Source organism: Piliocolobus tephrosceles, chromosome 1 (assembly GCF_002776525.5).
Source record: "Piliocolobus tephrosceles isolate RC106 chromosome 1, ASM277652v3, whole genome shotgun sequence".
In the NCBI taxonomy this organism is placed as follows: Eukaryota; Metazoa; Chordata; class Mammalia; order Primates; family Cercopithecidae; genus Piliocolobus; species Piliocolobus tephrosceles.
Genome location: NC_045434.1, coordinates 201,405,569 through 201,421,646, shown reverse-complemented (window position 1 = coordinate 201,421,646; position 16,078 = coordinate 201,405,569). Strand labels below are relative to the sequence as shown.

The following is a 16,078-nucleotide window of genomic DNA, read 5'->3' as shown; positions in this document are numbered from 1 at the left end:
AAGGGTGAGTAAGGAGTGCAGTGAGATGGATACCACATTTCCCCTAAGAGCCGAGACAGTCACTCTGCTTCCTCCAGGTGAGCCCCGCAGCCATGGAAAGGTACTGAGAACTTTATTTATTTTGAGATGGGGTCTCACTCTGTTGCCCAGGCTGGAGTACAGTGGTATAATCTCTGTTCACTACAACCTCTGCCTCCCAGGTTCAAACAATTCTCTTGCCTCAGGCTCCCAAGTAGGTAGGATTACAGGTGTGTGCCACCACGCCGGGCTAATTTTTGTATTTTTATTACAGACAGGATTTCACCATGTTGGCCAGATTGGTCTTGAACTCCTGACCTCAGGTCCGCCTTGGCCTACCAAAGTACTAGGATTACTGGTGTAAGCCACCGTGCCTGGCTGAGAACTTTATTTATGTATTTATTTATTTTAGAGACAGGGTCTTGCTCTGTAGCCCAGGCTGGAGTGCGATGGTACAACCGTAGCTCACTGTAACCTCAGCCTCCTGGGCTCAAGCGCACGCTACCACGTCCAGCTAATGTTTTAAATTTTTTGTAGAGGTGGGGTTTTGCCATGTTGCCCAGGCTGGTCTCAAACTCCTGGGCTCAAGAGATCCTCCCACCTTGGTCTCTCAAGGCATTCGAATTACAGGCATGAGCCGCGTATCTGGCCAAATGGAGGAATTTAAAATATTGTATTTACATTCAAATAACCACAAATACTTCAATGGGTAGGCAAGGAAATTTAAATACAAAAATTCAAGCTAAGTTAAAATACTTCAGATAAATTGGCAACAGAGCCTATGTCATGTTCTGAAGGTAAAAGCCCACCTTCTTGTACATTGGGGGTGCCCTGGTTGGAGGCTGGAAATGAAGGAAATAGAGATGTTTGAACTCCTAGCGTCCACCAGGGGGCACCAGAGGCAAAGAGAGGTTGATTGCACCCTTCCCTAAGATTTATCCCAAATGTTTGCACTGAGGAATGGAAGGAACTTGGACTGAAGACTGGAACTGGGCTGACTACATTTAATTTTTTTGAGGAGACAGTTTTTTTTTTTTTTTTTTTTTTTTTCCAGGCAGGGTCTCGCTCTGTTACCCAGGCTGGAGTACAGTGGCATGATCTTGGCTCACTGCAGCCTCGACCTCCTGGGTTCAAGTGATCCTTCTACCTCTGCCTTCCCAGTAGTTGGGACTACAGGTTTGTGCCACCATGCCCAGCTAATTTTTAAAATTTTTTGTAGAGACCACGTCTCCCTCTGTCACCCAACCTGGTCTTGAAGTCTTAGGCTCAAGTGATCTGCCCACCTTGGCCTCCCAAAGTGCTGGGATTGCAGGCATGAGCTACTGTGCTTGGCCTGAGGAGACAGTAATAAAAAGGACAAAGACCAGGTCTCATTCTAGGTTATCCTGATTTAACGTCAGGAAGCTATATTTTTTTGAGATGGAGTCTTGCTCTGTTACCCAGACTGGAGTGCAGTGGCATGATCTTGGCTCACTGCAACCTCCGCCTCCTGGGTTCAAGTGATTCTCATGCCTCAGCTACTCACTCTTGAGTAGCCGGGACTACAGGTGTGCGCCACAAACCCGGTTAATTTTTGTATTTTTAGTAGAGACAGGGTTTCGCCACGTTGACCATGGCTGGTCTCAAACTCCTGGGTTCAGGTGATCCACCTGCCTTGGCCTCCCAAAGTGTTGGGATTATAGGCGTGAGCCACCACGGCTGGCCAGGAAGCTGTATCTTTGAAAAAGTTCCCCAGAGGACTCTGATGTGCAGTGAGCTTTGGGAAACACAGCTGTCAGGCCCATCCAGAACCTTCCCCAGGCCTCTGTGGGCACCCTGTCCTGAGACCCCACCACTCGTGCTAGTGAGGAATTATGGGAAAGCTGCTCTTGCCAGGGTCTCCTTGGGGTCTGGCGCTCCCCAGAGTTCCTCACATTTGACTGCTATGAGGACCCAAGAGCCAGCTCCTCCCATCCTATTCTGCAGATAATGAAAGGCAGGCTCCAAATCCCAAAGCAGTGGAGCGGGGACACGGTGCCAGATCAGCTCCACTCCAGAGGCCAGGCTCACCCTGCCCACAGGCTGGGCAGACTCAAGCCCATCCCAGCTCCTAGCTGGGCCACACTTCTTCTGTCCTTGGTTTCTTCATCTGAAAAGTGGGATAACAAGGGCATCCACTCTTCAGACGGCTCTCATGATAGCTGATCGGGTGCACAGTAAGGGTGCAATGAAAGCCAGTTCGTCCCAAGGCTTGCCCACAGGCGGGGAGCTGGCACCTTCCCGGCAGGGCCTGGGGGAACTCACTGATCTCTGTTGGGGGCTTTCCTGAGCTGGTCGGCAGTGACCCTCCATGAGAAGTTGAAAAACCGCATGGCGTTCTCAAAGTAGAGGTCTGGAACTGCAGTGTACTGGAAAAGAGGAAGCGGAGTCACAATCACGGTGTGCCCTCGGTGACAGGCATCTTCCAAGACAGGAAGCCAAGGGCTGTCTTGGTTAGGGGATTAATCTGCAGGCTGGAGACTGGAATGCAGGGAATGCAGGGTTTGGGGATGCAGGGTCAGTTCTTCTCTTGGCCTTCACCCTGGGACACCAGATGGAATGACACCATTGCAGGATGTCCCTACAGCAGCACCTGCGCCCAGGTAAGAAATAGCTCCCATGTTGTCCAGTAGAACCTCCTGCGATGATGGATGTCCTATGCTCTACGCCTGCGCTGTCCAGTATGGCAGACGACTAAGTCTTTTTTTTTTTTTTTTTGAGACGGAGTCTTGCTGTATCATCCAGGCTGGAGTGCAATGGCATGATCTTGGCTCACTGCAACCTCCACCTCCTGGTTTAAGTGATTCTTGTGCCCCAGCCTCTCTGAGTAGCTGGGATTACAGGCGCGTGCCACCATGCTCGGCTAATTTTTGTATTTTTGGTAAAGACAGGGTTTCACCATGTTGGCCAGGCTGGTTTCAAACTCCTGACCTCAGGTGATCTGCCCACCTTGGCCTCCCAAAGTGCTGGGATTACAGGAGTGAGCCACCACGCCCGGCTGCTACTAAGCATTTCAAATGTGGCGAGTGTGGCTTTTAAATTTAATTGAAACTAATTTAAGTTTTAATTATTTAAATAGCTACCTGTGGCTAGTAGCTACCATACTAGATCTCATAAGTAGAAATCTATCTGAAATGTCAAGGGCATCACTGTACATCCTTTTCACTACTCGGCCCAGCCTTCCAGCTTTTTTTCTGTTTTTTTGAGACAGGGTCTTGCTCTGTCGCCCACACAGGAGTACAGTGGTGCAATCACAGCTTGCTGCAGCCTTGACTTTTTGAGCATAAGTGATCTTCCCATCTCAGCCTCCCATGTAGCTAGGACTATAGACACATGCCAACATGCCCGGCTAATTTTTTATTTTTTTTGTAAAGGTGAGGTCTCACTATGTTGCCCAGGCTGGTCTTAAACTCCTGAGCTCAAGTGATCCCCCCACCTTGGCCACCCAAAGTACTGGCATTACAAGCATGAGTCACTGTGCCTGGCTCAGCTCTTGACAGGTGCAAAATTCTCCCAGGCTTTGGTAAAATGCTGGAGCCTCAGGGACAGGACATGGATCCTGGGCGCTGCCCAGGATGCCTCCAGAGGCCCAAGGATTCTGCATCATGACACCCTGGAGCATCTTAAATGATTCTCAAGGAAAAGACTGCAGAATGAGTCTCATGATCTCAGCAGGAGTTTTTATAGTCTTGGGTTCTAAATATAACCATGATGAGAGGTTATTAGATTTTTCAATGCCTGAATTCAGGCTGGGCACGGTGGCTCATGTCTGAATCCCAGCACTTTGGGAGGCCAAGGCGGGCGGATCATTTGAGGTCAGGAGTTCAAGACCAGCCTGGCCAGCAAGGTGAAACCCTCCGTCTCTACTAAAATTACAAAAATCAGCCGGGTGGTGGTGGCAGGCGCCTCTCCTCAGCTACTCGGGAGCCTGAGGCAGGAGAATCACTTGAGCCTGGGAGGCTGAGGTTGCAGTGAGCTGAGATAGCACCACCACACTGCAGTCCGGGCGACAGAATGAGACCCTGTCTCAAAAAAAAAAAAAAAAAAAAAGATTTTTTTAAAGCCTGAATTCGAGTATTTCAATCACAAGAAGATATGAAACTTTATAATTTGAGGCAGAAGCACAATCCACCTAACGGAATGATTTGCCAAAAGTTCTAACAAGCAGGGATGTATCAACCACTTCTGCTGCCCAAACCAAGCTGGAAAATGCACCTGGGTTTATGATGCTTCTTTCCCATTAGCATTTCCAAGTCAACATCAGAGGTCCGGGTTTCTGGGGAGGTGGGGGAGGACCATGGGGACAGGAAGCAACTGGAAGCACGACCAGGGAGGGAGGAGGTGGTGTGAGGGTTTTTCCACTTCATACCCCAGCCCTGATGTCTGAGGGCCACCAATTCTCCCTGCACCTTCTGGGGTCTGTTTCCTCCATTATTTCCTACACACTAAATGGAGCTGACCACTTCCAGGGGGCACACAGCACGGGTTCCGTACTGACCGGTGGGCACTGCCTGATTGATGGTGGCTGCGGGAAGGCAGGGCCTCCAGCTGACCCAGGAGCCAAATTAAGAAGAAGAAGAGGCTTCCTCATGCCTGACCCATCCCCAACCCCCACACCACATCATCCCTCTGTGCTCCGACAAGCATGCTGCCTCCAGCACCCCGTCTGCACCCAGCCCTGCCTCAGCCCTTTTCCGAGGGGGCATTTGGGAACGCGAGGGGGCAGGGCAGCAGTTACTCACGTCATTAAACACTTTGTCCAGCTCCTTGGGGTCCATGATGAAGTTGGGGTATCCTATCATGTTGTAGATGGCATCGGCCTGGACAGGACAGACAGAGGAAGTGAGTGCCTGGCAACACCGACCAGGCCAGCTTGAGCTCCTTGGGTGCTGGGCTCACAGTCTGGGGGGCCAAGGGGAACCAGAGCCAGGCCCTGCCTACCTTGGGCTTTCACGTCTTTTTCTGGAAAGGTTTCCCACTTGCCAAACTTCTACTTATCCCTTAGGTCTCTGTTTAAATGTCACTTTCCCAAGGGAAGTCTTTCCTGACTCCCACCCCACTGAGGGTGCCAGAGCCTTCCCACCCCACGGGACGTGCTGCACCTTCCTGCACCTTTTCCCCGTACACTCAGCGAGGTTTGTCTTCTACAGAACTCCATGCAATCATGTGCTTGAGGCCTACCCTGAATCCTGCTAGGCCTAGACCGCTCACCTGCTGACGGTGAGACAGCATCCAGGCTGTGCTCCCGGATAGAACTGGCCTCTCCGGGGGCGGTGGCTCACGCCTGTAATGCCAGCACTTTGGGAGGCCAAAGCGGGTGGATCACCTGAGGTCAGGAGTTCGAGACCAACCTGATCAACACGGAGAAACCCCATCTCTACTAAAAATACAAAATTAGCTGGGTGTGGTGGTGCATGCCTGTAATCCCAGCTACTTGGGAGGCTGAGGCAGGAGAATCGCTTGAACCCAGCAGGCGGAGGTTGCGGTGAGCCAAGATTGCATCACAGCACTCCAGCCTGGGCAACAAGAACTAAATTCTGCCTCAAAAAAAATAAAATAAAATAAAAGAGAGAGAACTGGCCTCTCCTTCCCCCACCCGCCTCCATCTGTGCTGGACGCCACAGCACTCCCTCTCCAAGCGCCTGACCAGCCTCACCTTTTCCTTGGCTGATTTTCGGGTTTCCTCGTCCATCCACTTCAGGGTGCTCAGACTTTCCTCAAACGCCTTCTTGATCTCCAGGATTATCTCGGTGGCCTGAGGAGATACACATCACAGCAGTAAGGACTGGGCACTGGTCTCATGTAAATGCAACGGGCACCCCGTGCAGAAGAATGATGCAGGGCCAGAGATTAAACTCAATTTTCCAAGCGTCAGGCTGGGTGAGAAGGGGAGCCACAGCTGTGCTTCCAAACCATGCTCCTAATGTGAACACCCTGCAAGGCAGGACTGGCCTTCCACACACAGGGCTCCATGCTCCAATAAGCTTAGGACGAGCTTCAGGAATGCTGGAAAAGTCTCTGCTGTGGGAGTTTTCAGAGCCTTTAATGTGGTAATAGGCACTGCAATTCTTCCAGAGAGGGGAGAAGACACAGCCTCTCCCAGCCCTATTGGACCACAGCATTCCTTTTTGATGGATCGGGCTTTAAGATCTAGAGTACTCATGTTCCGAGGAGCAGCTTCAGAAATGCCATGTCAGGCTGGAGATGGACAGGTGCTCTCGAGGGTGACAATGTCATGAGCAGACGAGCTCGAAGATGGAAGGTTGAAGGTTCTAGAGAAGGGGAAGGCAGAGCTGTGCAGCAACAAGAGCAGACGGGCCAGCAGACCCCAACTCAGACCCTGCCAGCTGCTCACAGGCCAGTCACTGTAATGGATTTGAACCGTGGTTGGCTCACCTCCGGCTGCAGATGACATCGACATAATGAATACTATTTGTCATCAAGATTGTAACAATAAAATGACCGCTCCCATTGCTTGAACCTTTATTTTGTGGCGGTGCTCAGTGTGTGACATCTCATTTAATCTCTCTCAGTGGGAGGAATGCCCCCGACTCCATATTGCAAATGATGTAAGAACTGTCCCAGGCTACCCAGTTGGTGGTAAGGCCAGGATCTGAGCTTAGGCTGGGCTGTGTCCACAGCGCTCTGCCATGGCACTCCTCTGCCTATCTAGAACAAACCTATCACCCACAGAATAAGACAAATATCACCCTCTGGGCCAGAGCTGCTCTGCCAACATTCTCTCTGGGTCCTTTACAGCCCTTGGAGGTGGGGATGGCTGTCACAGCCTTGCAGGCTCCTGGGAGGCTCACGTGAGCTTGTGCAGATGAAGGGCCTGGCACTGAAGAGCTGCCGTTGTGAGACTCCCATCACCCAGGGCTCGAGGAAGTAGGGCCTCTGCATTGAGGCTGTGGCCCCAGGGCCCTTTGCCCGGGAGCAGGAAAGGCCCAGGCTGGGCTGGAGTGTGAACTGACAGGTCTGCGCAGGGCCATAACAATTGTGACCTTACAGCCAACGTCCACGGGGGAGGCACTTACTATGCTCTTGCTGTCCTCGGCGAAGGTTGCTTTGACGAACATGGGGCCCAACGCAAAGCCCAGGTTGTTTTCTGTGTCACTCACGCAAAACTTCCAGCGAGGAAGACAGGTCTGGAAAACACAAGTCGGGGAGCTCACTGGGCCGCAGCCCTTCGTTTCCCGTTCTTTCCGGGAGGTGGTATCATGTGGGGCCCACGTTTCGTTCTGGAAGTTCAGGGAGAGCTTTCTGGCCCAGTAAAGTTATTTTAGTTACCAGACCAAGAGGCCACTGATAGCCCTCACTGCCACCCCCTGCCATTTCTTGAATGCCAGGCTCTGTGCTAGGACTTCACAAGCGGTGTCCCATTGAGCCAATCAATGACCCTCGGGTCTTACAAACTGTTTGACAGACAGGGAAACACACTCGGCATGGAGCAGCTGCTGGCCCAGGGTGCCCCACGAGTGACAAGTGTCGCTGGGACAAGACGCGCCTGACTCCACATCCCATGCTCCTACCTGCCCCCAGCTCGTCCTGCCTCCTGGGGAGACCAGGAGTCTGGAGGCAAAGAGCCGTGGGGAGTGATTGGTCTACCTGAGCCACAGAAAAAACTTCCCCAGGGCCAGGGCTCCAATGCCATTGAAGATCTCCTCAAATGAGAACACTACAGCCACACTGCAGGACTTCTTTTTTTTTTTTTTTTTTTTTTTGGCAGGGTCTCACTCTGTCACCTAGGCTGGAGTGCAGTGGTGCGATCACAGCTCACTGCAGCCTTGACCTCCCAGGCTCAAGTGATCTTCCCACCTTAGCCTCCTGAGTAGCTGGGACGACAGGTGCTTGCCACCATGCCTGGCTAATTTTTTCTATTAAAAAAATTTTTCTTTTTTTGTAAAGACATGGTCCCACTATGTTGCCCAGGCTGGTCTAGAACTCTTGGGCTCAAGTGATCCTCCTGCCTTGACCTCCCAGAGTGCTGAGATTACAGGCGTGCGTGAGCACCACGCCCGGCTCACCGTGGGACTGCAATGCCTTGATTGTTTCTTGGTCTCGCCTGCAAGCCCCACAGTCCATACGACATCTCTGTGCAAACCGGAAATAGGCATCTGTGGGCTGCAACCTCCTGGGCATGGCCCAGGGACGTGTGCCCAGCTAATGTCAGCCCCAGTCATTCCCCGGCCAGGCATCCCTCTGTGGGCAGTATATATGACCACATGTGGTGGCCCTGCTCACATAAATCCCTCGTGCGACAGAGGAAGCGATGTCCTCTTAACCCCAAAGAACAGGTGGTTAACAACCACCCACGCTCAGGGCAGCCTGATTCATAATGGCCCTAAACTGACAACAGCCCAAAGGCCCATCAGCAGGCAGATGGATCAACAAAATGTGGTATTTTTATACAGCAACGTACTACTTGGCAACAAAAAGGAATGAACTAGCTACCGATACATACAACGGCATGGATGAATTCCACAGATTTAAGCAGAGCAAAAGCAGCCAGGCACATCGTGTATAATTCCATCTGCACCCAGCTGCACCAGCCTTGGGGGCTGGGGGCTGACGGGAAAGAGGCATGAGGGTACCTGCTGCTCAGAAGGTGCTGAACAAATGGGTGATAGGAATGTTCTCTATCTTTCTAAAATTTTTATACTTTTCTTCTTTCTTTTTTTTTTTTTTTTTTTTTTTTTAGCATGCTACGCCCAAGGCAGAAGGGGATATTCTCCATCTTGATTGTGGTAATGATGGTTACATGGGTGACTTCATTGGTCAGACTCATTGAGGCCAGGTGCAGTGGCTCGTGCCTGTAATCCCAGCACTTTGGGAGGCCAAGGCGAATGGATCATTTGAGGTAAGGAGTTTGAGACCAGTCTGGCCAACATGGTAAAACCTCGTCTCTACAAAAGATACAAAAATTAGCCAGGCGTGGTGGCATGCGCCTGTAATCCCAGCACACAGAAGGCTGAGGCAGTAGAATTGCTTGAACCCGGGAGGTGGAGGTTGCAGTGAGCCAAGATCAGGTCACTGCACTCCAGCCTGGCTGACAGAGGGAGGCTCTGGCTCAATTAAAAACAAAAACAAACAAACGAACAAACAAAAAAGGCTGGGACAGTGGCTCACACCTGCAATCCCAGCACTTTGGGTGGCTGAGGTGGGTGGATCGCCTGAGGTCAGGAGTTCAAGACCAGCCTGGCCAACATGGCGCAACTGTGTCTCTACTAAAAATACAAAAATTAGCTGGGTGTGGTGGTGGGCACCTGTAACCCCAGCTACTCGGGAGGCTGAGGCACGAGAATCGCTTGAACCCTGGGGGTGGAGGCTGCAGTGAGCTGAGATCACGCCACTGCACTCCAGCCTGGGTGACAGAGTGAGACTCCGTCTCAACACCAAACCAAACCAAAAACTCACTGAACTGTATACTTAATGTACACTGCATTTTTCATTGTATGTAAATTATGCCTTAGCTACAAAAATTTCTTTTAGGCAAGAAAGAAGGAAGGAAGGGCCCCTCTTCTCATCTCACTCATGTTGTTTTTAGTTTTCCCAACTACATGTCCATTTGGATGCCTTGCCCTCAGCCTCTCCCTCCCTCCCCCGCCTGCCCTCCTTCAGCTGAGAAGCCCAAAGCTAGACACGTGGTCTGTGTCTGGCTGAGGCCGACCACACAGGAGGTCAGGACTAGGGGGCTCTAATTTGAAGCTCCGTGGAGGCTCCAGGCTGTGAGGGCCGAATCACAGACAGACTTTCTTACGCGTCGTCTTCTCTGGAGATTCTCTAGATAAACCCATTCCTTCACACGAGCTTTCATTCATTTACGCATCCAGCATTCTACAAGCAGTTCCCCTGCAACCTGACTGTGCTAGGTCTCCGGAAGCTAGAGATGAATCAACAGTCAGCCTACACTCCTGGGTCTCAACTGAAATGCCCAGAACACCCAGTGAGAGAAACAGACATGTAATAGCACCATCCAAGCAGTAATCGCAGTAAAGTGAAGCAGTGGAGTGAGTGCTTACTGTGTGCCGGGCCCTACTGCATATACTGCTTACAGTAAGATTCTCCCGCCTCAGCCTCCCAAGTAGCTGGGATTACAGGTACCCACCGCTACGCCTGGCTAATTTTTGTACGTTTCGTAGACACAGGGTTTCACCATGTTGGCCAGTTTGGTCTCAAACTCCTGACATCAGGTGATCTACCTGCCTCAGCCTCCCAAAGTGCTAGGAATATAGGTGTGAACCACCACGGCCAGACTCTGTTTCTTTTTGCAGATAAAAAACTGTGGCACAGAGAAGTTAAATCACTTGGCCAAAGGGATCACCCAGGGAGTAAGTGGTTGAGGTGGATTTTTTTCTTTTTTTTTTGAGACGGAGTCTTGCTCTGTTGCCCGGGCTGGAGTGCAGTGGCCGGATCTCAGCTCACTGCAAGCTCCGCCTCCCGGGTTCACGCCATTCTCCTGCCTCAGCCTCCCGAGTAGCTGGGACTACAGGCGCCTGCCTGGTTGCCCAGCTAGTTTTTTGTATTTTCTATTAGAGACGGGGTTTCACCGTATTAGCCAGGGTGGTCTCGATCTCCTGACCTCGTGATCCGCCCGTCTTGGCCTCCCAAAGTGCTGGGATTACAGGCTTGAGCCACCGCGCCCGGCCTTTTTTTTTTTTTTTGAGATGGAGTCTTGCTCTGTCTTCCAGGTTGGAGTGCAGTGGTGTGACATCGGCTCACTGCAATCTCTGCTTCCTAGGTTCAAGCAATTCTCCTGCCATAGCCTTCCGTGTAGCTAGGATCACAGACATGTGCCACTATACTCGGCTATTTTTTGTAGTAGAGGTGGGCTTTCACCATGTTGGCCAGGGTGGTCTTGAACTCCTAGCCTCAGGTGATCCACCAGCCTTGGCCTCCCAAAAGTGCTGGGATTACAGGCATGAGCCACTGCACCCAGCCTGAGGTAGAATTTGAACTCAGAAAGTCCGGCTCCAATGTCTTCCTTCAGAGCCACGCTCTCTGCCTACAAGTCAAGAAGTCCTGGAAGTCCTACAGGATGGTGAGAAAAATCTCCAAAAGGAGCAAGGGTCAGATCGATCTGACCGGTCAGGAAGCCTGATCTTGGAGGTGATCTATGAGTCAAGTCTGCGAAGATAAGGAGCAGCCAGGCAGCCTCCTCCACCCTGACCTGGCTGCATTTTTTTTAAGCCTCTTCCTCACTGTAATACAAGGAGCCCTCCGCAAGGGGTTCCTTCCTCCCTGCTGGAAGTCTCAAGTCACAAATGGGTGACAGCTGATGGGAAACAGCTGCGTGCAGTGCCTCAGCAGTCAGAACATACTTCACAGGGATCCCCCGTGTAGTCTTAGGCGGCCCTTGGCTATGCAAGGCAGGGATCTGTTACCCCTTTTTACAGATGGGAGACTGAGCCCCTGCCCCAACGAAGCAATCTGCCTAAGGTGTGGTTAGAAGAACCAATTCAAACATGGATCTTCTGACTCCAAATCCCATGCTGTTTTCTCACAGCAGGCTCCCTCCCTGCCAGGATGAATAAACGCACACACCACACTGCTTCCCATGTTCTACGCTTTTTCCCAAATGGAGGCCATTCACAACGGTGAGGTCTGTGAGGTGAGGTCAGGAATGATCTCCAATTGCAGATTTAAAAAAACTGAGGCTCAGAGATGTATAAGGACTACCCAAGGTCACACAGCTAGGAAGTGGCTTTGAGTTGGGCTGAACACAAGCAGGAGGGACCTGGCCTGGGCCCAGACACTGTCACAGCGGGGGAGTAGGGAGGGCTGGAGATTAAGAAACAGGCAAGCAGCAGCCTTCACCCATCAGCCCTGGGGTATCCAGAGATCCCTGCTCAGAGCCTCCCACTTCAGGGTTCCCACTTGACCTTGCCTCTCCTGAGGCCTCCCTGTGTCCCACCTGCTCCAAGTGCCACATTCGAGCAGCACCCTGTGCTTTGAAGGTGGCCCAGGGAAGCTCACTCCATAACTGACTAATTAATTAATTTTTTAAAAAGTGATGGGGTCTCACTCTGTTGCCCAGGCTGGAGTGCAGTGGTGTAGTCAGTGATAGCTCGCTGTAGCCTTAAACTCCTGGGATCAAACAGTCCTCCTGCCTCAGCCTCCAGAGTAGCTGGGACTACAGGCATGCACCATGTGCCTGGCTCAGAACTTTTTTATCTTGCAAATCTGAAACTCTATATTCATTAAATAATAATTCCTCATCCCTCTTCCTCCATATCAGCCCTTGGCAACCACAGGGAAGCTTGACCTTAACTTTTGTTTCCTGCAGAGCAGAGGCTGAGTGGTACAGAGCTCAGGGCTATGGAATCAGATATGTTGGGTTTGATAGCCTCCTCTCCACTTATAAGCGACTTTGAACAAGTCCCTTTCCCTCACTGAGCCTCGGTTTCCTCATCTGTAAAATGGAAGAGGATAATAGCTGTTGTAGGAATTTATAATGCCTATAAAAGGTAGATATCCAACGATGCTATCTTTGGTTATTATTATCATTATGGTAAGTGAGTAGCTGAAAGTGCCTCAAAGTTGTAAACATCAGATCTGGGATTTTCATTCAAGCTGGCTGCTTTCTTTTCTTAAAATAAACACACAAATATTAAAAAAAAAAAAAATAGATAGGGTCTTGCTATGTTTTCCAGGCTGGGCTCACATGATCCACCTGTCTTGGCCTCTCAAAGTGTTGGCATTACAAACGTGAGCCACCATACCAGGCCCCTGCTGCTTTCTTGCTGGGTGACTAAGAAAGTCCCTTCACCTCCCTGAGCCTGTTTCCTCATCTGTAACCTGGGAAGGTGAGAGATGATGTGGGTGTATGTTCCACAGACAGAACAATCTCTGGAACCATCATCCTGGGTCCTGATCAAACCTCTCTGTAGAAAGTCCCCTGGGAGGCCAAGTTCTGCAGGGAACAGAATCCTGGCTATGGCCACATCTCTCACCCAGGGCCAGTCCAAAGTAGATGCATGATGACCAGGAAGGCGAGATGGTCGGGCAGGGCAGCAAACCCACTGTTCCCACTTTGCCCTCCGCAGGACAGCATGGCTCTTGCGGCCAAGGTCTGGTGGTGCCCTTGGAAGTGCCTCTGGTTAGAAATGGGGCTTGTTCCCAGCTACCCTCTCCCTCAGTCCCCTTCCTGCCAGAGGTAGGTTTGCATGGGGATGGGAGAGAGGACGTGTGGGATGCATTCCAGGGCTCAAAGCAGGAGCCCACATCCTGCCATTCTCTGCCAGTCCTCATCTGGATTGGACTCTGGGAAGGGTTGCAGGGGTACGGTCCAGCTGGAGTCACTCTGCCTGCTCTCTGGGGAGGATTGCTAGGGTCTTGCTAGCTGCTACCTGGGTTGGGGAAGGTGTGCTAGGTGAGCTTGGCATACCAGCCTCTATTGCTCTGCAGCTGGGGCCTCTTCCAGCCGCTCTCTGGGCCCTGGGCTTGATGTACCCCATCAGCACATATGAGAACTGGTCAGTTCCTATCACCTCCCTCAGACGGTGTGGGCTCTTGGGGTACAGACCCCAGCTCACTGTCTCAGTATTCCCATACTGGGCTCAGAGCCTGGCATACGGTGGCAGGAGTTCAATGAGTAACCATTAGTTGGCTGCATGAGCGAGAGGGTGACAGCTACTTCCTTGGGGAGAAGGTAGAAGTGGCTGTGAAACTTTCCACTGGGGCTAGGTTCCCCTGTGAGAGGGCAGGGAAGGTCCCTGAAGCCTCTGGAAGAATGGACCCTCAGGGGTCCTGGTTGGGGGGCATTTAACGGCAGGTAGAGCCCACCTGGCCCGGGGTTTCCCAGACTACAAACTGGGAGGAAAACAGAAACACTGAACAGTCGCACGGTGCTTCCAAGAACCAGGCACTGTTCTGTGTTTTACGTTTCTGGGGAAAAAGTAATACTATTGGGGGTCCCCTGTGCAAAGCGTGGATAATAATAGTATCCACCGCACAGGCACTGTGAGGATCACAAGTTGTTCAAGGCGAGCATCTATCATCACTACTGGCAACTACTTTTGGCTGTAAACTGGCTAAGTGGCTAGGACTCCTCTGTACCCTTTACTTGGCATAATCACTCCTTCTGGAAGCTTCTGCCCACTCCCAGCTGGCTAAGGTCCCTTCCCGTGCTCCCACAGACGCCTTGGCATCAAGTAGGCGCTCAGCCCATATTCAGGCATACACAGTAGCAGGCTCACCTTCTTGGTCCCATACATGACTTCCATGAACTTCTCATCGGCGTCCTGAAAGCGCTGGTCGAGGAAGGAGCTTGTTTTCCGTACCAGGTTCCAAATCATGTAGTTGTTGAGCAGGCTGCGGGGAGAGGAGGCCAGAGAGACTCAGGGACAAGCCTAGGCAGGGAGCATCGTGGCCCTTCCCCTGCTGGCCCCTAGGGGGCTCTCAAACTCGGCCTGTGACCCCAGGCCCCTTCCAGCCTGCCCAGGCTTGGTGGGTTACTGCTCCCTAACACGTGCAATGTAAGCTCTTCAAGGCAAAGGCCTGGGTCTTCTACCACAGGAAGCGCCTCAGTGTTTAGTGCAATCACTTATATACCACAGGTACTCAATAAATGCTTGTTGCCTAGCTGCTCTGTGTCTGGAAGCTATGAAGCCCCAGCATGGAGACCCAGGCCAATGGTGTATGCTACAGGGCTGGGATGGAGAGGTGACTACCACTTCTACAGCTTGGAGGTGCCCCAGCCAGAAGGCCAGACAGGCTAAGAATAAGAGGGGCAGGAAAAGAAACACAGCCCAGCCAGGCCAAGGTTTCCACGATGACAGCTCCCACTGCCCCACCCCCAGCGCACAGGGAACCTATCTGTGGCTGTTGCCACCATTGCCAAGAAGTCACCTTGGGACTGTAGTGAACATCTAACCTCTAATCAGAATCAACCAAAATGCTGGACAATGAGAAGGAGGAAGTAAAGAACTGTATTTGTACATGACACAACCATGAACAATGATGGTTGCAGAGGTTTTGAGATGACAAGGGGGAGAATGTTCAGGATACAGGTCAAGGGAAAAGGAGACTAGACATTTAGTGATGATAATGGGAAAAAAAGACCAAATATTAGAAAATCCATCTCTCTTTCCCTCCTCTCTCCTGCCCTCCCCCCGGCTTTCTCTCTACATATACACACACATACACCACAAGACCAACAGGAGTCATTTAAAATTTTTTCAGAGCCTGGTGAGGTGGCTCATGCCTGTAATCCTAGCACTTTGAGAGGCCAAGGTGGGAGGATTGCCTGAGCCCAGGAGTTTGAGACCAGCCTAGGCAACATAATGAGATCCCCATCTCATCAAACAAATTTTAACAAGTTTGGGGAGTTAGGAAAAAAATAAGTTAAATAAAATAATTTTTTTTTCGTATTTTTTTGGTAGTTTTCAAAAAAATTTTTAAAAATTCTAAAGTATTGCTGGGTGGTGGTGGCTTATGCTTGCAATCCCAGCACTTTGGGAGGCTGAGGCAGACAGATCACTTGAGGTCAGGAGTTAGGGACCACCCCGGCCAACATGGTGAAACCCCATCTCTACTAAAAATATAAACATTAGCTGGCGTGGTGGCAGGCACCTCTAATTCCAGCTGTTTGGGAGGCCGAGGCAGGAGAATCATTTAAACCTGGGAGGCGGAGGTTGCAGTGAGCCGAGATCGTGCCACTGCACTCCAGCCTGACAGAGTGAGACTCCATCTCAAAAAAAAAAAAAAGAAAAAAAAGAAAATCATAAGTATTAACTAAAAATAATAGCCAACATTTACTGAGTCCCATTACATGCTAAGGACTGTATTAAATCACCTCATATGGATTGTTTCACTTGATTCTCACATCACCCCTAAATGGTAGGTGCTAGGTTTTTCTGTTTGAGACAGGGTTTTACTCTGTCTCCGAAGTGGGAGTGCAACAGTGCAATCACAGCTCGCTACAACCTCTGCCTCCTGAGCTCAAGCAATCCTTCCACGTCAGCCTCCCTCTCGAGTAGCTGGGATGACAGGCACGCGACACCATGTCTGGCTAATTTTTTATTTTTTGTAGAGACACTGT

At 51.0% G+C, this 16,078-nt stretch overlaps 1 protein-coding gene across 4 annotated transcripts in view; it reads right to left on the bottom strand.

The window, feature by feature from the left end:
• ECE1 (endothelin converting enzyme 1) overlaps nt 1-16,078 on the bottom strand; it is a 130,630-nt gene that overhangs the window by 14,484 nt on the left and 100,068 nt on the right. For all 4 annotated transcript variants that reach the window (XM_023219736.3, XM_023219735.3, XM_023219734.3 and 1 more), the window contains exons 10-14: nt 14,235-14,349; nt 7,074-7,184; nt 5,693-5,791; nt 4,779-4,856; nt 2,302-2,405 (exon numbers count right to left, since the gene is read on the bottom strand). In XM_023219736.3, coding sequence (XP_023075504.1) covers nt 2,302-2,405; nt 4,779-4,856; nt 5,693-5,791; nt 7,074-7,184; nt 14,235-14,349 — 507 coding nt within the window. The remainder of the gene's footprint in view (nt 1-2,301; nt 2,406-4,778; nt 4,857-5,692; nt 5,792-7,073; nt 7,185-14,234; nt 14,350-16,078) is intronic.